Raw genomic sequence first — 26,847 nt, 5'->3', positions numbered from 1 at the left:
GGCGGCAAAGTATATGGTGTTATGTGTCGACGTTTAAGTTTCGGCGTTCTCAGCTGACGTTTATTTCAGTTTAACATCTCCGCCACCTCTCTATGAACCATGACTTTCGAAAGTTACTTCGAAGTTACTCGAATTCGAAGTTCCCACGATAGCGCATGCGATGACGTAAATCACTGCGTTTGAGCAATTCGCGAATTTAACCAGAGCCGTTGAGCAACACCGACAGATCTGGAGCACGATCGAGCCATCGAACTTCCAGTTCCCCTCACCCGGGAACGCTTACGACCGCATAACAGCTCAAACACCGCTTGAGCGGGTGGAACTTTCTGGTTGGTTATTGCAACGATCCACTGAGTACTGCGGCTAGAAACTCAACAAGGGATCATTAGAATGTCAGAATGACTCTGGGAAAACGAGTTTAGGCTCTTCTGTATTCAAATGTATGCATCACCATGTGCGTAAATCACTCTTAGCACAAAATCTGGTAAATACAGTAGGCACCTATATAAGTCAAATTTTGCACACGTAACGATCTCACGTGTCTGTGAAATTAATTAAAAAAAAAACAAGTGGCCATGAAGAATAGTGTGATTGTGAGCGTAGTGTGCAGCTGGTATGTAGGATAAATTTCGACTGCATTTAAGTTTTCATATCTTCAATTAGAAATTTACGGAAAATTGCGTTGAACATCTGAATAGTGCTTTCGGAGCAGCTGGAGCCGGGGTTTCTTCATGTCTACATTTCTTTCGTTTGTTACGGACAACGACGAGGTATTCGTGTTAGCGAAGTTCGAATAATGTTTTCTTCAGTATGGCGCACCATTCCTCAGTGCTACGTTCAACCTGCGAGGGATATTTCAGTGCGCAGAAAATAAACTAAGATTTCGGGAGACATCTATTTTACGCTTTCTAAATAAGGTCTGATAAGTTTGTCGGGAAAGAAAGGAAACGATAGTCCAAATAGACAGCTTGATGAGGAATTGACGCCTGTTTTTCTTTCAAGTGTCAGATGACCGCAATTTTACAGTGAAGCTGTATGTGGCTAGCCAATTCGTCCGTCTGTCACCTGCAGGTCTAAAACTATTATCATCAGCAATGGCTCGAGCGTCATAGTCTTCTTCCACAGCTGGCTTGTTGGCGAACGCGCTCGTGCCATTTCTTACCGCGTTCGTCGCCGTCTTCTTCAACAGCTGGCTCTGTTACCGCTCATCATTCCAGCGTAGAATTTACCTTCTCTTCTCTCGTCGTAATCGGGAGGCAGCGTTTACGGGAGCATGAGCCATTGCTTAAGGGGATAGTGAGCCATTCATTATTTTACGTGACGGACAGATTTAATTTTGAAGCGATTTAATTTTGAGGAATCGCAAGCGGCAATGCAACAACGGTGGACTGCGGGCATACCATCAGTGACGTCGTTCTCTCCGTCGCAGCCGAACGTGTGTGTAATCTCATTAAGAAACACGAAGACGTAACTAATAATTGAGAAAGACTTTAATGAACCATCGGGATTAACCCAGGAGTAAACACCGGGGTCGCACGCTTCAGCTTGGCTGGTTAACCATCTGTAGGGAGTGCATGGGTGGTGATTTTTTACAATTATTTTTGACGAAAAATGCGTTAAATTAATCCAAGCCATGCTATAGGTGGCGCTTAATGTGCTTCTTACGTAGCCGAATTTTTAGGTAGCTACTGCTGTTAGCAACACAACTTATGTGGCGTTTTCTGTGCAACTGTGTGTAACACTGGAAGACCGTAACTGAATCTGAGCTTGATCGCGTATGACGTCCTCCTCTAACTAGGGTATCACTTTTTCACAGAGTTCGTACTCGAGTGGCTATGCATCAGCGCTATCGGCTTCTTGCTTTTGCTATACATCTCGATCGCAAAGTGGTCGCTGCGTCAGATTACGAAATTTATAGACTTTAGCTCTGCAGCAAAGCGCCATAGTTACTGAGCTACCGCGGCGTATGTTTAATTATTAGCTTTATTCACAGATTTAATGAACATGTTCGTAGAACACGTTCACGAAATGTTCACGTAGAACACGAACGCATTGTACACAAATCATTTCCTTCAACATTTTAATCTAACTTTCCTGTTTCTTTATTTCACCCTTACCACTTCGAGTATCAGGTCGGAGGCACGTCAATCAGGCCGACCTCTGCAGCTTTCCATCGTTAAACTCTCGTTCTCGGTGGTGAGACACGGAAAGCTGACAAAGTTTGACACCGATCTTAGTGCAACGACATGTTGCTAGGAAAGGAAACATGATGGCGTTGATGCAATTGAATTAGCATAAGAGCGTATAACTCGAATAACAGCCACCTCGATACATCGCAGCCAAGCCATCGCTTGACCCGGAGAGCCAAGAAACGTGCGAGATTGTCGAGATGTCCACGTATCGTGGCACCCAGCTTCCGTTCGGCTACAAGTATCGCGGCGAACGACCGCGCCAATCCCGCATGGACAGCTCGAACGAGGCCCTGCGCTTTGGGGGGCCTTACCGTGTCCACTTCGTGCGTCCTGCCATGGCCGAGGAGACGCGCCACCTGCCGGCCAACCTGTTCGAAAGCTGTGCCTACGACAAGGACGAAGACGCCACTTACCGCATGCGATACTACTGGTCGGCCAGTGAGTGTTCCTTGTCGTTGCTTTACGTTGGCCTTTGCGATCTGTCACCTTGTTATTTCTTTCGTCTTTACTTCCCTTCTTATCATGCACTACCACTTCTGTCCCTTCCTTCCTAAATACTAGGCAGGCGTTGTGCCCCTCTCGGTGGCAGTTGCCAGCCTGCTCCCTTATTTTTCTCTCTGTTCATAGTATTAACCTTTCTTCCGAACAGCTTGAAATAAATACCAAATGGCAGCACCAAATCAGTTTATACCGGGGAGGCATTCTTTCAGCACTCTGTTGGCATTTATCTGGCGGGAAAACGTTGGCTGCTGGCGACGAAAGTGAAGGTCACAGATTATTATCTTGTAGCTTGCGCACAAGATGTAGCGCCAGCATGTCAGTGCTACGTGACGGATTTCAAAAGTATTGAGCCTCCTTATGCCGTTTAAATGTAGAGACGCGATATCGTGCCAAGTGTGGCATGAGGGGAGATGGCATCGCCGCGAGGCCACGTCACCCTCGCTGTCACTCTCGGAGCCTGTGTTGTCCGCGCGTTCCTTGTATGCGCGAGCTCTCGCCTGCGTACTAACTGCACCTCGGTAAGGCCAAAACAAAACGCGCCAAGCGTATCAATGCGCTCGCTTGCCAGCAAGGAGTTCATAACTCGAAGGATTGCTCAGTGGCGTTCAAACAGACATTAGTGCTTTCGCATTCACAACTCATAAGAAGTGCCAGCAGCCATTGAAGTGCTTAAGCGACGTAAGCCTTTTTTAAGTTTTCATTTCTTGTTTGCGTGTTCATTTCGCTTGATCACTGACTAGCAGGACGACCGAACTGTACTTGCCGCACATTTACACATGCATTGAATTTGTATAGGTCATTCACTTCAATAAAAATATTGCAATAATCTGATGACTCCAGTTGCACTCATTCATGAAAGTTTTTTTTTTAAATTTCTGTAAACACGTGGTCAGTGAAATTTGCCTTAACACCGCGTTTGCTCTGATATTCTACTTTTGTTTATCATGTTGTAACATTATGTTAGGGCTAATTATGACGGCGTTTGCATACTTCACACCACTGAAACCGATTTAGTTATACGATAATATTCTCACCGCAGACAGACGAGTGAATGGGTTTAAATTGAGTCTCTCAACATGTGTTTCCTACCCTGGTACCAAATAACCGGGTCGTTAGCTGACAGGAAGCAGCAGCCAGTTGTGTCCTTACAAAAATAGGTTCAACTTCTATTATCTTAAAAGAAAGGAATGCATGGCGTCCATTTCTATGTTTGCCAAAAGCAGCAGCTTTTTAACGGCGAGATAAGCAATGACAGAGGGCGTGACATCTGCGACTTCCGACATGAGATGTCATGAAGTCCCGAGAACTTCTGAAGGATGTTCCACGGCGTGCTTAGCGTTGCGTCTTCACCGCCTATGGTCGTGTTAATGTATTAATATTATTTCTTCATTCTCTATTTTTGTTTCAGACGCGTCATTTTTCTTCCCAAACGGAGAAGTGGATGTTCCTATCCGTATCGAGCAGAAAGGGAGCTTCCCGAATTCTGACGAGGACGAGCAAGTCATGCCATGGAACACGATTCGGAATGTCGCTTGGTACCAGTCAAACCCGGATTTTTCGGACGAGGATTTTGAAGTAAGGTGTTGTACTCGGACAATAATGGCGCCAATCCAAATCCCTTCCAGATCTGTCAAGGAAAACCAGGAAGCCTATAGGCGACTGTTGTTTACGTATTGCGCCTGCCTTCGTCGCCACTCCTCTGTCAATCACGAGTAGCTTTGCGAGAGGCCCATTTCGAAACGTAACCATGCATGTTCGCACCGCGGAACAAAGTAGAACAAAGAAAAGAACGACAGGCAGGGCCCCTGCTTTTCGCGCCGCCCAAACTGAGATTCACAGATGAGCTGAGGTGGAACGGGAAGGTGAACATTGCACTCCTTATACCTCTTTCCGTATTAAATGTTCGAAAATTTATTCGAGAATATATATTCCCTGAAAACCACCGCACTCGTTATAAAGTGTTCCTCAGTATTTAAGAAATGTATTTCAGGGCCCCTTTGAACACCGACTGTCACGAAATAAGAGTGATGGCCGTTGGAAGTGTATTGTGAAGTATACTTAAATTTTTACACAACACTGATGCGGCAGTCATGTTGCATCTCAGCATTGTTTCCCAGTAAAGTTTCGATGCGCATTGTTTGATCAAAATAAACAAACATCACTTAAACACTGTTCATTGTATGGCCCGACGCAGCGCGTTAATTCGCCAGTCATCTTTAGAGTGGTGTCCAGATTATCGCTCCTGATAGTAGTTTGTAGACTACAGTTAATGTCCTAGCCTCCTTTAAATAGGCGAGCAGAAGGTTAGGCTTCCCTTTATAAAAACCTAAGTCTAGAGGTACAAAAAAAAAAAAAAAAACGTCACAGGCCTGCGCGGCACACGCAGCACAGTCACAGTGTAAGCTGATGGAGCGGCTCAAGAGTAGCTCGTATTTGGGCACCACGCACAACAGGGTCATCGCGGCAGTCTGTTCGCCTCGTTTTGATGAGAACGATCGGAACTGTCCGCCCAGCGTCGACGGTGAGGTGCGGCTTGTAATGCTCTCTGCACAGCAGTCTGCTGAGCCTGATCAAGCCTTAGAACTGCAACTTACATGTCGGGCGCGCCGCCTTTGCAGGGACCTTAACTAGATGGCGCCACAATACTGGCGGAGGCTTGGCATCTCGGGAGCGTGCTGATTGCGCGCCTCGTCTGAATCGCATATCGTCGTCTGCGCCTGCGGACGCTGCGTTTGCAGGTATCTTACCTAGATGGCACCACCATACTGATGGAGGCTCGAGTTGTCTCCCCCTGCGTGCTTGCCTTATATATGGGTATTTTCCGCGCCCCGATAGCAAGCGCTTGCGTGGCTCTGTGGTAGAGTATTCGACTCCCACGCAGTGGGCGCGGGATCGATCCCGGCGGGAATCGGGTACTTTTTTCGTGTTTCTGGCGATAGCGGTTACGCGGCCGCCGGCGGCGGCATCATCGCGATTCGGAACGGCTATTGGAATAAGCTCATAACAGCTTACGCTGTAAAACGGGAGTCCTCACAAACTGCTTGTGAAGAACTGCTTGTCAGATGGTGGGTTAATATTGTTACGTAAAACGACACAAGGCGGGACTATTTACACTGTATTTACACTACACAGACACAGTAGCCAAGATGGTGGACAGCCACCGACAATATTTCATATTCGCGGTGTCTAACCGTAGGTGCCTCGGCAAATGTACTGCAAGAACAACGCCAACGACCGGGAGATGCCACAACCACCGGACACGTTCAGCTTTCGAGTCGAAGAGGTCTCCTTTACCCTCGATGACACCGGGTCCAATGTCGGAGAATTCACGTCGACGTCATTCAAAGAGGTACGACATGGCCCCGACACCGTAGCGTGGCGTTGAATACTTCTCTTCAGGCGTACAGCTTGCAGGAGGCTGAAGAAATGACTAGCACGTTTTGCTATCCCGTGGAAAAGCTAGTGTCCTCGCATTTTAAAAGATAAACCTAGTGAATTTGCTCTCACTATACTTGAGCTGAATTCAGAAATATTGCATTCACTTTAAGCTCTTCGTCAATAGCGGTGACTTCGTTGTTATATACGCTTATATGACATGCTGTGGTTTACAAGGCAAAGTGATTTTCTGACGGAGATATAGTGATTTATTATGATTCCAATTTCGTATTATCACCGAGCGTTGGTTTATTTGTCCACTCGCAGATCTGGTACGACGCAATGAGGCACCTGGCCAGGGTGGACATAATGCCATCCGAGGAAGAGAAGCGCTGGCCGCTTATAAACGAAACGGGCGGCTTGGATACCATGCTTTCGATCGTCCTTGACTATGGAGCAGGTAAACCTTTCAACGTACGCTCGTTTCTGTAGCTTGCAACACTGCTGCTACGAGGAAGTTACGGGAAGTTACACGCTCATTAAGTAGGCCACTGAAGTGATCTCAGCAATAGTTGAAGCTGCGGACTGTGTAAGGAAATTAACACTCTGCTGATCATGGACACAGTATTACCATTATCTTTTTTTGACGTCATTAATCAAGTGCAGGAAGAAAACAATATAAAACAAATCGTAGCCTCTTCGTATCGAATGCGCTTGGCGGCTCCCACTTTTGACGTTCAAGTGGCCGATAGTAATTATTGACACTCATTTTTTTAGTTGTTTGATATGATGTCTTTATCGGCCTTGATAAAGTCATTCGCACACCGTAGCTATGTATGGCTATGGATAGCCAGCGTGTGGAAAGAGAGCTGACAAGATATCAGAACCTCTTTATTACAATTATAATTATCAGCCGTGTCACTTAGGCACTCGTGACTTCAGGATGTTGAAAGTTTGCCAGGTGGCTGTTGCAGCACCAGGCTGGCTTTAGAGGCTGTTCGTTTTCGTTACTTTCTCTGTTGGCGAATCAGATAAACAAGTCTTACAATGAGTGACAGCACTGCACACTGAGGTATTCAACGCGTACCAGGTCAGGGTACATCGAGCGTTATTTTAAGGTTTTCTTGGTTTATTGCGTTATAGTTTTGCGCAACATGAACCAGAAGTTTATAAACTAAGAATATCAAAAGACAACAATACTGAAAAACAATTTACAGCTTTCCGGAGCTAATAATTGAAGGTATCCTCAATTTAGCGTCACGGACTGCGCAGTATCCTTTCAGGCAATGAACGTTGTCGTACGCCGCGCCGCGTCTCGGCACAGTCCTGGGCTGTTCGTACCGTGATGACAAATCGATGAGACGCAGAGTGACTCCTACAAAGGTCAGCTGAAAACATTCCAATACGTAACTTCGCACAGCCGAATACCTGTATATGTAATGTCAATTTGCCATACAAGATTCGTGGTCGAAGCGATCGCGTTTCTGGTGGTGGCGTATTGTCTCCCAAAAGACTGCGTATGCTGAGGTTTCTGTGTCTCATATAACGTGGTTATGTGCTTGAAATGGAAATGTAGAAAATAATAAAAAAAGGGAAATTAAAGTGGATATATATACATATGGCGCAACTGCGTGACGGTGGGTCCGCTCCCGATCACCGTCAGTTGCACTTCGCTGCTCGAAGACGTAAGACCTGTGGCCGATTGAGCTCCTGGACAACACTTTGCAATGTAGTGAACGCGGTTTCATTCAAGCATCCGAGACCACAAAGAGGTGCGACTAAATGCTAGCATATTTCTCTCTCGTTTACCGTTACATCGCCACTGCATTCTTTTTCTTTTTTCTTCTCCGCGTTCGCCTGTTATGCGATCACGTTCTCTAAGGACACAAAACACTTCCAGAAATAATTTTTCTTTCAATTATATTCTTTTGGGGGACGTGGTTACTCTTTTTTTTTTTCAGAAGCCGCATTCGTCACGCATCCTTCAAGCGGGGAGTGCGTCGTGAGAAAGCTCACAACGGATTTCTTTCTCTCGGAACCAAACGGCACCGTGGGTGTTGAAATGTTAGACCCGGAGAAACTATTTGGTTTCACGAAGGAACACCGCTTTCAAGGAAGAGTAAGACAATGAGTTCTGCTTAATCCATATGTTTATATTAAAAGGAAAACATGCCTTGTAATAAGCGTATTGAATAATCCCGCACAATGGGAACGTACATGTGTTTATGCATGATCCGACCTTTCCACACAGTATTATTGAGTATGTTTTATTTTTAGAGGGGGTTTTATTTATATTTATATCAAACAGCTTGCCTGATACATATGTGTATACATAACAAATGCGTGCAGCCACTCCTCATGGAAGAATTCAACGCCTAAAGAACTTATTGTTCGCCAGCCAACGCGTATAGACGTCAGCTTGCTAAAACCGCATCTATTATATTATTCTGTCGTGTAGCTCTCGTTCATTGTAGAAGTTGGTAGCTTCAAATGTAAAGCGCAGTACGGGCGCCCAATATCTTTACTGGACACGTCCTGGTACCAATTATTCCAAGCGCTTTCGGCTGCAGCAGCACTGCCAGAAACAAAACGGACTGACCCACGTACGTCATTGTCGTCAAGATGCGTTGAACGCGATCGTGTTTAAGTCAGCACCTTTAGTGAAAATGACACCAAACAAAACACGGCTAAGCCCGCGCTTGTTTGTCAGCATTGACATGATAAATATACGCATTGTTTTTCGATTAACGCTATGTATCTTTTGTGTTATAATTTACTCCCTTATGCTTACCTGTGACAGTGACTTCGTAGCTTGAATGTTCCTAAGGGGAACACGGGAACACTTGAAGCTGCGGTGGCCATGTCTTGATACGGACAGAATGTCAAAACGCCTTCGTGTGGTCGTCGTTATCCAAAGTTCGCTTTCTGCATGCGAAACACCTTCAATAATAAGTAGGTGAATGCGTCCCCTATAACTATCACCAAGGCAACAAGTATGCGTTTCAGATGGATTCCATGAAAAATGCAATTACGTAAGAAGAAGATGCTTCGTTGAGCCTCTGTGAACGTCCAGCTTTTCTATTAGCTGCCCTATAGATCAGAATTTATTTACTCTCGCGCCCGCGTCTAGACCAAGCATGCATAAACTCGACAACAGCTCGCGCAGGGAGTAACAATTATATGACGTAACAGCCGATGGTGAGCGAACACTGGCAACAAGCATGCTAGAGGAACAGTCACTGTCTTCATAACGCATTCGATAGATTTGACCAAGCTCCAGGACTTTGAAAAAAAAAACGTAAAAAAAAGTTCAAACTTAAAGAAAAGGGTAAATAATGATATCAGGTGAAAAACAGTGTGCTATGGCGGCCATGCTGTTCCTGCTATATGTTCCGCCTGTTCACGCAGTCCCCGGAAAAAGATGACTGCCACCTACAAGTGCTGAAAATTCTGGTCTGTAGCCTATAAAAAATGAAAGATCGTTTTTACTCTAGCTTGCTGCTACTGTATAAACTCCTTTTCGCCTGATAAAATTCCTTAACTATTTCGTTAACGTTTTTGACGATTTCTAAAATTTTTTTCCAAAGTTCTGGAGCTGAAGAGGCCTGCTCAATGCGTTATGATGACAACCAGTGGTGGCAGTTCTCTCGTTCTTTGGCCTGGATTGAATTCCGAAAAAAAAATTGGGCTCTTGCTGAAACATAAGTTGACAGCACACGCACGAAAAGGCGTCACACACCGTGGGTTGCGTATTTATCGTAGTCTTCCTGAAATTTCTCTCGACCTCTCCATCTTCTTTATTGCTTCTCTATATCACACAGAGGTCGAATTTCGCAGCACATCATGTGCTGCAGAAGGGCCCAGGCCTTGGGGTGCGGAAGATCTTCAAGACCAAGACCACCCTAAAAGAAGCACGCCGAGCAGCAACGCATGAATACGTTTTTTTTTCTATCAAAATAGAGTTGCACCCTCTCCTCACTTTCACTCTCTCCCTCCTTCCCATAGTAGCAGGGAGTTGAGAACCCTAGAATGTAGCAGCGCGTGGCACAAAAAACAAGATTGTACGCATCAGCAGCGCTGCAAAACAATTTTGACGTAAGGAAAGGGCGTGGCAGTCAAATACGCGCAACAGTGTTCTAGGAACAACTTTTCTAGCAACACATGCGCGTGAAAAGGGCGTTCGCCGCTAAATAATCCGCGGCAAACACTTAGAAAGAAACCAGTGTGCGGTCACTCGGAAAACGCTCACGGCTGGTGTGATCCAGCGGCAAGTTACAGTTCACGGCGCATCGGCAACCGCTGTCGCTCATAAATTCTCTCGCTTGTGGATGCCGGAGTACGGCGTCTCTTCCAAATACGTCCGCTATTCGTACATCGTTGACTGCACTCATGCACTTTGGGCCCAATGCTGAGAAAAGTTGACTCAGTCACTCCACGGAAGTAAACCTACCATATGTCTATCAACTTCCCAGCCCGTGCTTCCTGAGTTAATGTTTTTTTTTATTATCAGATATGTAATACAAAAATAATGGCAGCATGCTGATCTTGTGTCACTTGTTCTGCGTGAGCGACTTGAGAAGTGCAGCTGCTTTTTTATTTCCAGAACTGTCGGAGTTCTGAGGATAATGCATTTGTCTATTATTTGAATAAGTGCAATTCTGACATAACTCTGAAACTGCTGTAGAGATAATGATATTACGGTTAATTTATTCTTTTATCGAGGCAGTAGTCACGTGAAAGGACACAAAATTGAAATTTACTTTTATAGTTATGCAACGTAACCAGCAGCTGGTATAAGCACAAATGCTTGTGCGCGTGGCTGGGCAGCACAAATGATAGCACTGTAACGATACTTAAAGGCCAACTGCGACAACATTTACACTTTGCGCAATTTTATTATAAATGTGTTTAGATACTACTGAAGCTATCTTGGCAAAGCTGCAGCTAGGGATGGTAATTGTCCTATTTTCTTATTAGCAGTCTTTAAGTAGCCTTCGAGCAGACGACACGTGACACTTGGTGCCTGCAAGGTATGACGTGAGTACCGTAGCCTCCGAGATTTCTCAGCGCACCGCGGGAAGCCGCAGCCGGTGAATTATCTCGAAGGTCACGCCGAGGAGCCCCACGTTCTGAGTCATGCATCATTTCCAGTAAACGCTTATCGCGGTGTTTTTTTTTTCGTGTTTTTTTCAGTTTTGGTATCAAGTACGTCTACTTTTGCAAACCTTTCGTGCAAACACTTCAAACGTAAATTTTTGCATGGAGGCGGCTCTGCAGCTACGCTATCCGAAGAAAACTTTTTTTTTACGTGCTCCCCACAAATTGCGTTGCAGTTGGCCTTCAAGCCCTAAAGCCCTAGAACCTGAACCTTTTCAGAATCGAAGCTAAGCTAAAAAAAAATAAGAAAATCAGCCACTTTAACAGGGCAAGAACACGTGTGTAAAACAAGTGAACTAATAGGGAATGATATAGTGTTGAACGCAGGGTGCAAATTTATGCTAATTATTTCCGGTCACCCTATATATAGCAATATATTATTACGCAGAAGACAAAGATAATGTTCAATAGCTTGGCAAGGGAATAATAATTCAGAATCACCGGTCAGCCGCTAAAGTCTGTAAAGGAGTACGTTTATCTATGTAAATTACTCACAGGGGGCCCTGATCCTGAGAAGGAAATTTACACAAGAATAAAATTTGGTTGGAGAGCGTACAGAAGGTACCGCCAAATCCTGAGTGGGAGCTTACCACTTTCGTTGAAAAGAAAAGTTTACAATCATTGCATTCTACCGGTGCTAACTTATGGGGCAGAAACGTGGAGGTTAATAAAGAACTCGAGAACAAGTTAAGGACCGCACAAAGAGCGATGGAACGAAAAATGTTAGGCCTAACGTTAAGAGACAGGAAGAGAGTGGTGTGGATCAGAGAGCAAACGGGGATCGTCAATATTCCAATTGACATTAAGAGAAAAAAGAATGGAAGCTGGGCAGGCCGTGTAATGCGTAGGATGGATAACCGGTGAACCATTAGAGTTAGAGAATGGGTGCCAAGAGAAGGGAATCGCAGTCGAGGACGACCGAAAACTAGCTGGTGTGATGAAGTTAGGAAATTTACAGGGGCAAGTTGGCAGCAGCTAGGGCAAGGCAGGGGTAATTGGCGTTCGCTGTGAGGGGCCTTCGTCCGGCAGTGTACACAAATATAGGCTCATGATGATATATATATATATATATATATATATATATATATATATATGTAATAAATTGCTTAATAGATATTATTTTCGATAGTATCGAGGAAAAATTAAACCGTATAAAGTTAAATGAAGTATAAAAATGGATTTCGCCCAGCACCGAGGAAATCTTATGGTATTTTTTTATTTGTCATTGAAAAACACCACATACCCACTGGCATATTCCCAGCGACCAATGTTCATCCGACGATTGTTTTTTCGAACCTGGTTCCCTGATAAAAGCAGCTCGACCCATTAACCCATTAGACCACGGACTATACTCGCGAACAGCTTTCTGTGGAAAAGCTACGGGGGCGGTGGTGGAGGTGGTTAACACATTAATTCTTGAGCCTTATGTTTACAGCCTATTGACGGGTTGGCTCGATATCACGTAGGGCGGCCGGGAGCTTATGGCTCTCAGCTACTCTTAGAGCCCAGCCCACCAGCTGCGTTTGTGCAGCCGGGTCCGAACTGGACACCGCGACCTCCCATCGCTCTATGTCGGTGAGTTGCCATTCGGAAGGTGGCTGGAGCTGAGAGCAAATGTAGAGGATATGGTGAAAGTCTGCTCTGGGTGCATCGCAGAGGGTGCATTCAGGGGAGAAAAGGCCGGGGTGGAGAAGGGCAAGGTGAGCTGGGGATTGAAAGGTACGGGATTGGAGCTGGCGCCAGGCCACCTGCTCGAGTTTAGAGAGGGATCTGTGGGGGGGGGGGGGGGGGGGGATACGGGGACGGAGCTTCTCCAAATGTGTTACTTCGCCAAGTAGTCTGACATCGTTTGGCAGTGGCGTTGGTTCTTCGTAGCACATACTGAATCGGTTGTAGCATCCTCATGTAACGGTATCACATTTATCCAGACGCAGAAGATAACAGCAGGAAAATAGGTCAAGTTTACCATTCACTGGTATGTCTTATTTTGATGTTGTAAATAAAGTGTTTCTATTTTCTTTTTCCCAGCCAAAAGCAACACGGATGAAAATGTGGAACTTTTTTTTTTAAAGCGCTGTCATTCGTGTGGGCTTTACCTCACTAGCTGTCCCTTCATTGCCACAGAAAGCTGTCCGCCACAGAAAGTTAGTGGTCCAAGTTGGCGAGTTGGCGTTGACAAACTGACAGACATACCAAAATGTAGGTGAAATTACCAAAGAAAGGTAATCGTAATAAAATAATTTGATTTTTTTCAGTATTTGTATATATTATGGGAATACGAAAACTTTCAACTAGGAGCTGCTGTTCGTTGTTTTTCACTTGGAATTTTGAAGGTAACGGTAAAATAATGTTTCTATGCGACATCTAAGGCGAGCTAGGCATTTGGCTACCGAAAAAAAAAAAATCTCAAGATGTGCTCTGCAGGAAAGAGGAAGCATCCTGAAAGCAAACATCTGCAGAAAAACAGGAAACATCTGGCGATGTTTTATGCATTTAAATCTGCACATACCTGATGTGTAATTTTTTTGCTTTGGCTTTCAGTGCAGTACAAGATAAGAGGAATAGAGGTTGAAACATGGACGGCTCTTATCAATGAATCGCTGGATGTTGCGGAGAATACTATGAAGAGGCACGAGATATCACTTATGACGGTAAGCACGGTTGCCACGTTCACAGAAGAAAACGGCGCGCGTAACAAAAGAACGAGAAGAGAAACGGCGTCGACGAGCTACTCGTCTTGATGCCGGTATTCATCGTCTCGAGGTCGCGAGTGCCATTTGTGACCATGAGCAATTTCCATATTGCGCCAATTTCCACCGTCCATCATAGTTGCCATATTAACGATCTCTTTTTTGAATCTACTGATTAAGTCAACCAAGGTCTCTCTATTTATCATTGACACTGACGGAATGATCTCGCGCATCAACTTTTTACACAATATCATCAAAAGTTCAATAGTTTCCATATTCCGTCATTTATTTAACCTTTCTTACTCTTCTTATTTATAATTCCATGAACGCACGTTTATTCTAAATTCATGTTGTGCAGTGTCTCTTGGGCAAAATAATTTTGTCATGTGCACGTGAAGGCTTTTACCAGAGCCCTTTAATACTTTCGATACTATCAAAGATCTTTATTTTTAGAATAAATTCTGGCCCGGAGGGAATAATACGAAACATCTTTTAGATAAGGAGTGATGTAGATTAATTTTTTCACATGCAGTTGTTCGACAATTCACTGCCCACAAGTAAATTCGCTTTGGTGGCACATTTACCAACATATTTGATAAATTAAGATACAGATAATTGTCTGTGATTACAAATAGAGACCATGAACACTTCCGCTTTTGTCCTCTGTAAATTTTAACACGCCCGGATAACACTGTCAAGGTCTGTATTTACCATCGGTTATTTTCGAAGATGCTACATGTTAGTGGGACGTAATGCTGACCGCTGTGAGCATTAAATAAAGCCCTCGCCCCCCCCCCCCTCCTTCTTCCCCCGGTGTCTTCCCGCCCAGCAAGCACTGAAAGCGCAGACGCAAAACATTGCTCTGCATTTAATTACAGCCTTGCAAAGAAGACTTATTGTCAATTTTGCAATATCCAGTACATACGAGATCTTATGTACTAGAGTATAGAGAATATGTGCCTGGAATTTTTTACAAACAAAAATATATATTCAGCAAAAGTTGCTGCTCGAAACGGGATTGCGGCAGTTTTCTGGCATCTGAATCCCATCGCTGTCATGTCAATGACTAAGTTACCCATATCTAAGCACAATTCTTTTTTTCAGGACTCTGAAGCAGAGCGCTCAGGTGAGCGTGATATTGAGTTTGTTCCTGTCCAGGAAAGCATCTACATCGACAAGCATCAGGTAATTTTTTTTACGTGGACTGGAACTTTGAGTATATTCTGCCGACTGGCAACGCAGCTTGTCCTGCGACGTGCACAAGTTCTCAACGCATCAACAAATTTTGAAGACCTTACGCAAGCACGTTCCTTTTTTTTTTACAGAGGTGCCGGTTGTAATGTAATTAGCAGACCTTGCAAGCTGCTTAAGCACCCTCGAATCAAATTCCAATCTACAAAAAAAAAAAAATCGGGAATTTTACACTACACAGCCCAGGATTACCTTTGGAGCTTCATATAAGCGCCATCAATTCATCAATGTTTGGACGTCACGGCTGTTCAAATGAAATTAGACAGTAGAGGCCCCTGCGTAGCGTGGTCATTCGTGGCCCTTGGCAAAAGGTGTAAAGGAATGAGTTCTGAAAGGCAATTAGGCAGCATCTGTCTATTGCGACTTTCACCGCCTGCCTTTTTTATGACTAGAAGGGGCTTGAGTCGCAAAATAAGCCACAGACGAAATATAAGCATGAACAAGAACACTATTATTAACTTACTATGCTTTTTTATATTTCCTAAATGTGTCTTCTATGAGAATTTTTATGTATCTTTGTTGCCAGAAAGCGTGAACCACCTCTTCTGGTAACTTACCCAAAGAGGCGAATATTTCTTGCATAAAAATTCACAACGCTTGGATAGGTAACTGACCAATTAGCTCTCATTTACTTGATAATTAATTACTTAGCGGCATTCTTTGCAACACTGCAATTCAGGCTGGGTACTACAGTCGTATTTGTTTAGCAGAACTTCCTAGACAGGCGATAGTTCCAAGATATCCGGCCCAAGATGTGCTAATAAATACACTGACCTTCCATATAATAGCAAAAACCACCCGACTTATTTTGATACGAATTTAACTGGAACGCCCACACCGTTTTCAGATATTGGTGGTCTAATGCTTCAATATGCGGCTAGTTTAGGGAGCTCGTCTGAGTACGTATGACTTGATTATTTCGCGGATTCATTTGAGCAATCTTAACATATTACCTAAAATAATTTATGAAGTAATTGGGGTAACTAACTAATAAACTTAATTCGTTTATTAGTCAAGTAACATAGCTAGGTAGCTAAGTAAACATTATCACCTGTCATGCAATCAATGTCCACCTCTTCGACTACTCCCCCTGAAGATGCAGAGTTGTGCTATGTGCCACAAGAAAGTTTTGAAAACATGTTAGAAAGATAAACAGGCCTTGTAAGACCAAGGAGGTTGTGCAAGTTTTGGCTTAGCTAGATTGGCAGCCTTGCAAGTGACGCTGCGGTTTAGTGAGCACTGGAGTCGTGCATGCTTGCAAGTGCTATTGTGAAGGACGCTTAGACGGACCAATAGCTCGTATTTATTGACAGGCTATCTCCCTTAGTATGCATAATGACTGCATCAAAACGATATAGGCCAAGATGTACCATTGAAAGCGGAGTTTTGCAGTGGTAGAGGGGTAGATGTACTAAACAAGGACTCAAGAAGAACAGCAAGGACAACACTTCTTGTGTTCATGTTTTGTACGCGCTCATTTTCGTGCAATAAAACCCTACCTACTTGTTCAGCTTTCTGCCGTTTTGAGTTTCGCAATGGACAACTGCGCAGTACGGGAATAATATATGAAAATTTATTGATATTTACTTGATTGGTTTCTCATAATGCATTTTCTAGTTGCGACTAGGGGATGGCGTAGGCTTGCAGACAAGGCGCTATTTACACAGGCCTTATTTTCAGTCGAATCCGTCACGGAAGTGTCTGCATTATAATGAGCTCCACTGTTACTCTGAATCTGTACGCTGTAGTGCGCTCTAGACTGAAAGCCTGACGAGTAATATTTTCAATACAAGCGCAAAGTTTCTTCAACTTTCACGATAAATGTGACTGATATATCCGACTTGTAAGAAGGTGATATGGTTATAAAAGAATGGCGTGTGTGGAAATTTGTGCTGTACATCAGCTGTAATCAATGAAGGAGTACGAACAGCACGTTATATTTAACAACGGACAGTACCGTTCTTCTGACTTAAAACTGCAATTAAATATCGAATTGTTCTCCGTCGAAGGTTACAAAGGACGGAGTAACGGAATTCAAGCAGCACGTGGTGATGAAGAACTACTTCAAGTTTACCTCGGAACAGCCGCCACTGTCGGTGTTTGAAGCACCGGGTTGTATCCCTCGTCATGAAGCAAGGACGTTCAAAGTTTCGTTCAACGGTAACTCATATGGTTGTATCACTAACAGGGTTAGGACGAAATATTAGTACAAAAGGTTTAATATGGTATGCGACACTACAGAAGGTTTAACAGTGTAATAGTGGGATTTAGTTCTGTAACTAGTAAAATAACAATGCCAGCGATACGCACCTGCAAGGTTGCAGAATGCTACAGTGGCGCGTGGTGGCGAGGTTAAAGCGGGAGCGTCAGCCGTTTCAGTAAATAGAGAGTTTTAGCGCGTCTGGTATTCCGGTAAACGTGAGCGGATTGAGTGTTTTACTGGATGAGCGCAGACCCAAACGTGAACCGCCTGCACGGTGCCCAACCACCTGGTATAGCAGAGCTCAACCAGACAAACGCAGAGCGATTATTGCACTAACCAAGTGCATTTTACGTCGCCGCTGGTGTAAATTTTCGGCAGCGGCGTAATCTTGTCGCTGCCGAAAATGTTTAGCGCATGTCCGACGAAAATATATAACGTAACTGATGTGAAGCATTCCACGTAAGCAACAATTGAGGGCTGTCCTCGGAATAAACGAAATATAGTCACTGATCCGAAGTCAAATACGTGGTGGCCGAATCATTCTCTTGACAGTCAACCGAACTCTGTTCTGGTTAACATGCCTACCTTCAATCTTTCATTTTCCACTCTTCACTCTATTAGTTTTGCAGCCGTCGGTCCAGATTATGCATGTGCTTCTCTGGGGCGTTCTGTTACTGTTTAGCTCTTGTTGTTAGGGTTTAAAATCTAATGGGCCTCCCTGTCAACTACTATTTCCTCAGAATGTAGGACTTGGCTAGCATGGATAATCAGCAGGCTACCTTCACCGCAGTAGCTGTAACAAATTCACGGCCACACTGACAAAGTCTAAAAAAATGGGGTCCAAATAGGGTAGCACTAAAGTTGTTCATTATCACTTGGAACTCTTTCATGGAATAACTAAACTAACAAAACAATGAATCCATCAATGTGCTCCTACGTGAACTCGTATTTGATTCATAGATGCGGGTTGTCAGGGTTAGAGACGTAACTCTCCTTACACTGAACCCACTACCTTTGTTTTTCGGTGCGCGTTCCTATGATCATTAAAGCTCAAAAACGCATCGCACTGTCTCAACGGTCATGGTAGCCTATATTTTACGGCATTACACATAGCGCTTAGCAAATATAGTAAGAAAGGGGGGCGTAAATGAGCTCACTACATTTAATATACTTGTCCTTTTACAGGAAAGGATTACAAGGTCATTCGGCAAAACAGGCCATTGTTTATCGATGCCCTTCGAGGATCGCTGAAAGACTATGGAGATATAGACACTATATTGCGAATCGAGGTCATCGGCGTAAGTAACGTTGGCATGGATATAATAATAAGCATTGTCTTAATAAGAGACATTACATTTTAATGTTCTCATTCCTATACCTGCAAACTTATGGCACGCCGAGAACGATTCATTTGACACCAGTCATGGTTCACGAAGCTGTACGGGGGGAGATTTAAACCTAGGCAGTCCAGGTGCTTAACAAGAGCTTGTTATCCATTTTTTAACTGACGGCTGCGTACAAGTCAGTATCAGTTGTAATCAGTGCAACCACCAGTTAAAGTGAATAGAGTGCTAACTATGTGCGACCATGCCAAGGCACTGTTAAGACAAGACCAGAGTGTACATCAGCACAAAATTAAACAAACAGATCTTTAACGTTTACGAAACGTTCAATTTGACGATTTCACTGCTCGCTACAGGTCCGTAAGCTTTTTCCTACACTGTGGTCAATAAATTCACTGCCGGCATATCTGTTCAAAAACGTAAAAAGTACGGTTGTGATTCCTGCATATCTTCAGTGCACCACCGGTGTATTCGTTTCACGTCTATTTACTCGTTATCTTTTTCTATGCCCTTTCTGGACTCACAGCTGGAATGAGTCTCATGAGGTTGCCGCCTTAGGTGAGAATCTTATGTAGTAGCATAGTTCATTCGCTGCTGCCATAGCGCCACAGAATGGGTGCGCCGATCGACGCCACGTGAGAAATACGTCGCAAATGCACTTCTTGTGGTTATCACTCAATAGAGTACATTTGTGTCGATGACGTTGAAAGCCACAACCGGGAAGGGGAGCTTTATCTGTCGCGTAAAAGTAAAGGTTACGATGTACTGGTAGTTTGCACTGATGGAATGACAAATAGGGAAGTTAGAACGAAGCCGGGGGGCTTTATGCATATGCAGCTTAAAAATATTGGGAAAGTGACAGGACATGTGGCGACTTCTGCTTGAAATTCGAGCATCAGCTCTCTGCGAAGTAACAGATTGTGGCAAAGTTAGTGTTTTATGAATAAAAGTAAACAACAAATGGGCCACAAGTCTTTGATATACCTTCTTCTGAAAAAAAAAAGACATATAGCGCAAAGGAGTGTGCAACCTTCCTACTTCATTGACTACTCATGCAAATCATTATATTTTGCGGAGTTTATCATTCTACGCTTTGTTAATTTGAGCGTCCTTCTCATCAACAGGTATACTTTTATCGAAGAAAGAATGAAATAACGGCTTTCTTCAAGATTTTGGAACCCTTGTCTGAACTTCAGCAGAAGCATGTGGTTACTGTCGATGAATCAGTTCAAAAAATTGCGCAGCGGGTCCAAAATGGAAGCTTTATTTTCACTCTTGTGCTTGCGGACGAAAACGACAAAACGCAGGTAAGTGTAACCGTCAATCCTGTACAAATGTACTGTTTTGTTACCGCAGTGTTTGTCTTGGACTGGCTGTTGAACTGGCTGTGTTTCTCGATTGAGAGACAGAGTCAAATATTGCAGGGGTCACTGCGTGCTCAACATCAGGATTCTAGGACAATCCTAAAAACACAAACACAGACACAAACACAGACACGACAGGTACGAAAAGGATAACACAAACGCCGACTATCCTTACTACGAATATGACAAATCAGTTCTGCAGCACTGATTTGGCTCCCAGGGTTTTCTTTGCAGCTTCGTTCTACAATTCGGGTGGATGACAATTTTTCTCTTTAAAATTTAGTACGGGTGTGTTCCAATTCCGGCCAGCAATGAAGACAGTTTACTTTCACTGCTAAAATGACAGCTTTGATCCCAAGTATTGGGATACATTCAGAAGACGTTTCTGCGACTTGGCGCCATCTCGCGTTGACAAAAGCAAATGTCAGTGCTGTATTTCAACACTTCGCCTGTGCGCACCTATGAACAACACAACGTAGCTTAAACTAGGCGGATAGGAAAGCTTTACTGCTTTATCTTGTACGTAGAAAACCTTCCCGTTGAGTTTCTCATCATTCTGCTCAGCCGCCATCTTGTTTAGACAGTGAAGTAGCCTGCATCCTCCTTTTTCTTTACTTCGATGTTGTCTTCGCGTCGCGAAGCTGTCTCTTTGCCAGTTTCTAGAGAATTGGAACAAGACTTAAGATGGCTGCTGCCAGATCAGCTCTCTGTCTTGCAGTCTATAGAGCGAATACTGAACACAGCCTCTGTCGACTGATAGCGGCGTCTGTGTCATTTTATTTCCTCGTGTAAATGATTTTTCTACTCTTAATTTTTGGAATCATGAAAATTTACCAATATCACTCAGATTTCTCATTCTCAGGATTCACGACATCGTTCAGGTGCCGCATTTCCCCAGATGCATGCGAGAAAAAAAAACTGCATTTCTTTTTGTTTTCTAATTATCTCAGAACCTCTGGGTTATGGGATAAATAAGCACAGCCGCACCACTGCTCTCCTTCAGCGTTCGTGGTGTACCACAAGAAACTTTACTCAGCGCCCGCAGTCAAAAAACGCATGTTGTTTTACGCCGGTAGGGTCACGCATGTATGCCGGCTGCACGACCATGCACTGGCAGAAAACAAAGCTTCCAAATAGCAGACTTCTCAGGACATGCGTGTGTTCGCTTTTCAGTTCCGCGAAGAGACTGTGCCATCAAGAGCGTTATCAAATTTCTCCTGCTCGCATAAATCTGCCATGGGTGGAAAAACAATTCTGTTTTTTTTTTGTCTTACACAGTGTCGCATTCCTTGATCGGGAAAGATAGGATAGGATGGGATAGGATCGGGAAAATAAGCGCTGACCTTCACCTTGGGTCGTACCTGCGTAACATTGGCTTCATAACCGTGCAATGTGGCGTCGTCGTTGCTTGCATTTGGGACAACCCGCCGTGGCATCTCAGTGGCTATGGCATTCCTTTGCTAAGCACGTGGTCACGGGTTGAATCCCGGCTGCGGTGGTCGCATTCAGATGGAGGCGACATACCAGAACGCGGGTGTACTTAGATTAGTAAAAGGCGATTATAGAGGTTTGGTGGCAGAAAAGCAGGGAGACCTACAAACGACGAAGGCCTACAAAAACAAAGTTCCCAATAGTGGTTCAGAAAGTTTGATTCTGGCATAATCATCCATCCCTGTACTTTCATCACCCTTCCCTCGTCCCCAGTACAGAGTAGCAGACTAGAGCACACTAGCTCAGGTCGACCTCTCTGCCTTTCATATCAATAAAATCTCTCTATCTATTATTACTGATGCTGGAAATTCTTTGTGCGTTACTTAAAAAAAATCATTTAGGTAGGAAACTAGACAAAATAAGAAAACGAGCCTTGTGGTGCAACCCACCAGCCCATTTTAAAGGCGACGCTCACACTCAGAGTATCTAAAACTATCTATCCATCCCTCCATAGTTTATCGATATTGAATATTCTTATTTGAACCTTCGACAGAGCTTATGAAAAAAAAAACAGTTGTGTGGCTCTGCAGCAGAGTTGAAGGTATACTCAGAGTTTCTGATTTTTGAAAAAGAATAATCCCTAATGTACAAGATAACTGCATTTCAAACACAACTGATTTTCACGCACACACGTTTCCTTTCTGTCGTTAAAATTTGAGTGACGTGCTCGTCTTCGACAATTTGCAAACTATAAGGAAATATATTTGTTCCCTCTAGCTGCGTACCTACGAGGTGCTGAAGGACTCTTTCGTGGAGGCACAATGGCCAAAGATGAAAAGTACGCTTTATTACCAACCACAGAAGGACCTTGGATGACATTGTTCGAAGAAAGGAAAGTTCTCCAGCTGGTCAAGACGCTGGTTATAGCCCTGGTACGTTTTCTATTCACAACTATTAACATCTTACAACTGGATATGACGATCAGTTTCTGTGGTTTAGGGCACTTAAGGGACACGTAAGGAAGGGGGGGGGGGGGGGGCGCTTCTTTTTTTTTTATTCACAATTGCATCTCACAGGTGCTGTATATTTAGGCATGGGCAATACGTGATCGTTGATTTTGCCGGATTTCACCCACGTTCAAGCCTTCAAGATATTGGTTAGAACGAGTGCACAGTGGGCTTAGTCATTTCTTCTGAGTACGCAACTGACTTGCAGTGGAGTTACTTCTTGCCTTGTAACAATAGCTCACCTAAGCCAGCCTGAATGTCGATTACCGACGGGGAGATTACGGGGACAGCATGTAATTTACTGTATAATAGTACCTTAAATTACATACTGTCCTCACAACCTTCCCTTTCAGTAATACACATTCAAGCTGTGTTAGGTGAACAATTGTTACAGGGCAAGACGTAATTCAATCGCAAGGTTCATGTTTGCAATATGCAGTCTGTGTGAGTGCATGGGAAACTTCGGAGTGAATTTTGACCTACACGTTTTTAACACACAGGCGTGTTCGCCGCTATTGCGGTGACGTTCACGCTGGCCGGTATTGCCTGCGGAGTCCTCGCCATGCGGTTTTACCTGACCAGAAAGAAGCCCGATGGTCTCATCCAAAATGAAGAGCGTCCCATCGAGCTGCAGTGATCTCCGCGGAACGACACAGTCATTACGAAATCTCAACATGCCTCAGCAGGGTGATTATGCACCCATCGCCGAACAGAAAAATAAACGCTGACCTTCACCTTGGGTCCTAGCAGCGTACCATTGGCTTGTATACCGTACATTGTGGCACCGTTGCTTACGTCTGGGCCCACCTGCCGTGGTGTCTCTGTGGCTATGACATTGCTCTGCTACGCATGCGGATTAGGGGTCGATCCTGGCCGCGGTGGTCGCATTCAGATGGGGGCGGCATACATAAACGCTCGTTTACTTAGACATAGATGCACGTTAAAGAAATTGCACCATCTTCCCGAGGGGAACAATGGGCTGATGCAGAGCATCGCGGTCGTTATAACGGCGTTAATTACGTTGTTATTACGGTGTTATTAACGTCGTTAACTTGGTGTTATTACGTTTTTATTACGTGTTAACTTGCGTTGGTCCCCATCACATCGCGTGAACGCCGTGCTGCTGCTCGACGTTCTCGAACCGACGCTGCTTCACGTTGCCGAAGCTCAGGATCCGCTGCTCGACGTTCACGAACCAACGCGCCTTCACGTTCTCGAAGGTCGGGTTCCGCCGCTCGCTTCGTACGTTCACGTTGAACTTCACGGTCCCGAACCTTCAGGTTCTGCTGCTCGACGTTCACGAACCAACGCGGCTTCCCGTTCTCCAAGGTCGGGTTCCGCCGCTCGCTTCGTACGTTTACGTTGAACTTCACGGTCCCGAACCTCAGGTTCTGCTGCTCGACGTTCACGAACCAACGCGGCTTCCCGTTCTCGAAGCTCAGGATCCGCTGCTCGACGTTGACGTTTCGAAGCGGCTTCGCGTTCTCGAAGTGTGGAATCCGCTGCTCGACGCTGACGTTTCGAAGCGGCTTCGCGTTGGCGAACTGAATCTGGATCCGCTGCGCGTCGCCGACGTTTACGTTCTGCGTCGCGAGCTCTTGTCTGCGCAACCTTGTCTTCAGAGGTGCTCGCGGTTCTGTTAATGAACTGGCTGCTGCTGTTTGAAGATGTGCCAGACAGTTCGTTGACAGATTCGTTAGCGTCCATTCAGCGCATCGGACGGCGCAGCGTGACTAAACCGAAGCAGCAACTGAGGCAGCGGCACATGCACCGGGTTTATATAAGCAGCTGGCGCGGAGAGGAGGAGGAGAGAGAGAGGCACACATGCGCGCGCTATCGCACAGGTGGCGGATGAAGACACGGAGGGAGAGGCGCGTTATCGAACAGATGGCGTGGAGAGGGGGAGATGAGGAGAGAGGCGTTATCGCACAGCTGGCGTGCAGAGAATGAGAGGTGCGGACGGACGCCGACGCCAACGACGCCGCAGGACAGGCCGCCTCTATAAGATGCTCCGCATCTAAATACCTCAGGGGGTCAAATTTCATCTGGAGCATGTGCGAAGTGAAAACGCGCGACGGACGTGCGCTTTCACGGGGAGCGAACGCACGTAGGAGAGCAAAGGTACGTTCTGCGCCGTGCTCCCTGAAGGGCTGCAGAATTAAGCGTATGTTTCCTCCTTTACAATCACCATATATAGAGAGCAAACGCGACTTTTTCCGTCGCGCGAAAGGCCGTGGGGGCACAGGAGGGAGGGGAGGCGACGTTTAGCTGCGGCACCAAATGCGTATTTATATAAAAACGTTGCGAGGCGAGAAGGTGGGTAAGATTTCCGACGCAGCTCGACGAGTGTCCCGTTCTGATCTCGTCGAAAACCTCCGAGCCGCCCCCAGAGGCACCGGCAACAGTCACCAACGCCGCGCGCGTTCGATGCGAATGCGGGCAAAGCGCCGACAGCGTCGACAACAGTTCTGCGCGTTGCTGGTGCTGCTGCATGTCCAAGTTTATACAGATGATGAAACTACTATCCTTACTCTTATAGCTCTCTACTAATTTGCGATCGCAATTGATGCTTCGCCTTTCGGGTGAAGCTGCGACAAGTTTTTTAACAGCGCAACTGTTTAAGCCGGCCGTAAGTCCGTGATGCGTCGGAAAAAACATCAGTGAGTAATGAGTCACCTGGGTTGCCTAGAAACCACCTCGGGGAGCGGCGTGTGCTACGCCTCCTCTCCGTGCCGCGCACATGTTGCCTTGACATGGGACGTTAAGGAGAGGGAAGGAGAGCATGCGCGCGGCGCGCGCTATGCTCGGGAGAGAGAAAGAAAAAATTAGAGCGAAGGAGAGAGAGAAATTGTAGCAGCACCAACAAGGCAATGCGCAGAGCTGCTGCCGACGCCGCCCGCGTGTCCCCGTTTCCCCGCGTTCGCGCCGAACGCGCGCGGTGTTCGCGGCTGCAGCACGCGCCTCTGGCGGCGGCTCGGCAGATTTCGACCAGCCACGCCCCGGCAAGTGTGGAGATGCAGCTTGGACGTGACATCACCGGAGAGATAACGCTCGGAACCACCGCGACGGCGGCAGAACTCTCGTTGACTCTGCGGCGAGTACATGTAAACTTGACATGGGACGAGCAAAGAAGATCCCGACGCCCCAAGAAGAAGCCGCTCATCTTGAAGCGCGTCGCGCGGCCGAGCGAGAATCTGCGCGTCAGCGGCGAGCCGATTCAGAATACCGTGCCTATAGGAGCACTTAGCATTTCTTAGCAAAACTTAGCGAAGCCTAGTAAAACCTGGAAGAAGCTATGTCTACCACCAGCTCCGCTGTTTACTCCAGCCTTTCACCGCTATTGCAAGCTGCCCAAGCTTTTTTAAAAAATTTGAATAATAATAATAATAATAATAATAATAATAGCCTTTATTGCGAGTTCTTTGGTACATAATAATAATAATAATAATAATAATAATAATAATAATAATAGTAATAGTAATTACTACGGTTCTCTTGTGCTACAACAAAGACGATTTGAAAGCGAAAGCCCGAGCGCGGCTAACCTAATGACACGACGACCACTTATTTGCTGAGTAATCTTCATTCCACACCCCTATTTTTCAAAGTCAATTTTGCAAGTCATCCTTATTTCACAAAAGGTCCGACAGTGACTCAGCACTTACGTAAGCTGAGTCATCGTCACTTTGAACCCATATTATGCAGTCGTTTTTGCAAGTCATCTTTTATTCACCAAACTTTGACCGTGACTCACCCCTTTCTTGCCGAGTCATAATCACTCTGAAATCACAAGTTAGACATTTTTGCAAGTCGTAATGTTTTTTTTTTGCAAGTCACCATTGCTATGATTCACCAAACTCAAACCGTAACTCCGCACTTTTTTTTGCACCCTGAAATCGCACCCTCAAATCTCCCATATATTTTTGCAAGTCACTCCTCTACTCCATAACCACTTGATTTACTCTTAATTCACAATTGATTCACTCTTGATTCACCCTATCACCACTTGATTCGGCTTCATTCACTCTTAATACGCTCACATTTACTCTTCATTGCATTAGCTCACCCTATTTCATCATTACCTTCCGTTTGACTCCTATCACCCAACTAAACCCATTTAATTCAGCATGAATTCACTCTTAGTTCACCTCATTCACCTCTCTGTATACCCATGTTTCATCATTATCATTACCATCATTACCAATTACTATAATTAATTCTCGGCTTTTGGCCACTTTTCGTGTTTCTCGAACCACTTTCCCACTTTGTTATGCTAATTATTCTAATTATCTTAATGACTATCATGATCATTTGTCAATATTTATATTCCTAA

The 26,847-nt window shown here is 44.9% G+C and overlaps 1 protein-coding gene across 2 annotated transcripts in view; it reads left to right on the top strand.

Annotated features, from left to right (window-relative positions):
- LOC119455864 (uncharacterized) overlaps positions 1 to 23,268 on the top strand; it is a 32,555-nt gene extending 9,287 nt beyond the window's left edge. For both annotated transcript variants that reach the window (XM_037717379.2, XM_049669381.1), the window contains 12 exons: positions 2,340 to 2,630; positions 4,102 to 4,268; positions 5,890 to 6,042; positions 6,396 to 6,528; positions 8,030 to 8,187; positions 13,772 to 13,876; positions 15,020 to 15,100; positions 17,176 to 17,326; positions 18,555 to 18,667; positions 19,837 to 20,019; positions 22,285 to 22,439; positions 23,015 to 23,268. In XM_037717379.2, coding sequence (XP_037573307.1) covers positions 2,340 to 2,630; positions 4,102 to 4,268; positions 5,890 to 6,042; positions 6,396 to 6,528; positions 8,030 to 8,187; positions 13,772 to 13,876; positions 15,020 to 15,100; positions 17,176 to 17,326; positions 18,555 to 18,667; positions 19,837 to 20,019; positions 22,285 to 22,383 — 1,634 coding nt within the window. In that variant the 3' untranslated portion in view covers positions 22,384 to 22,439; positions 23,015 to 23,268. The remainder of the gene's footprint in view (positions 1 to 2,339; positions 2,631 to 4,101; positions 4,269 to 5,889; positions 6,043 to 6,395; positions 6,529 to 8,029; positions 8,188 to 13,771; positions 13,877 to 15,019; positions 15,101 to 17,175; positions 17,327 to 18,554; positions 18,668 to 19,836; positions 20,020 to 22,284; positions 22,440 to 23,014) is intronic.
- Positions 23,269 to 26,847: the final 3,579 nt, after the last annotated feature.

Source organism: Dermacentor silvarum, chromosome 6, assembly GCF_013339745.2.
Source record: "Dermacentor silvarum isolate Dsil-2018 chromosome 6, BIME_Dsil_1.4, whole genome shotgun sequence".
NCBI classification, from domain to species: domain Eukaryota; kingdom Metazoa; phylum Arthropoda; class Arachnida; order Ixodida; family Ixodidae; genus Dermacentor; species Dermacentor silvarum.
Note: the sequence above shows the minus strand (reverse complement) of the source record. Positions and strands in the feature narration are given on the sequence as shown.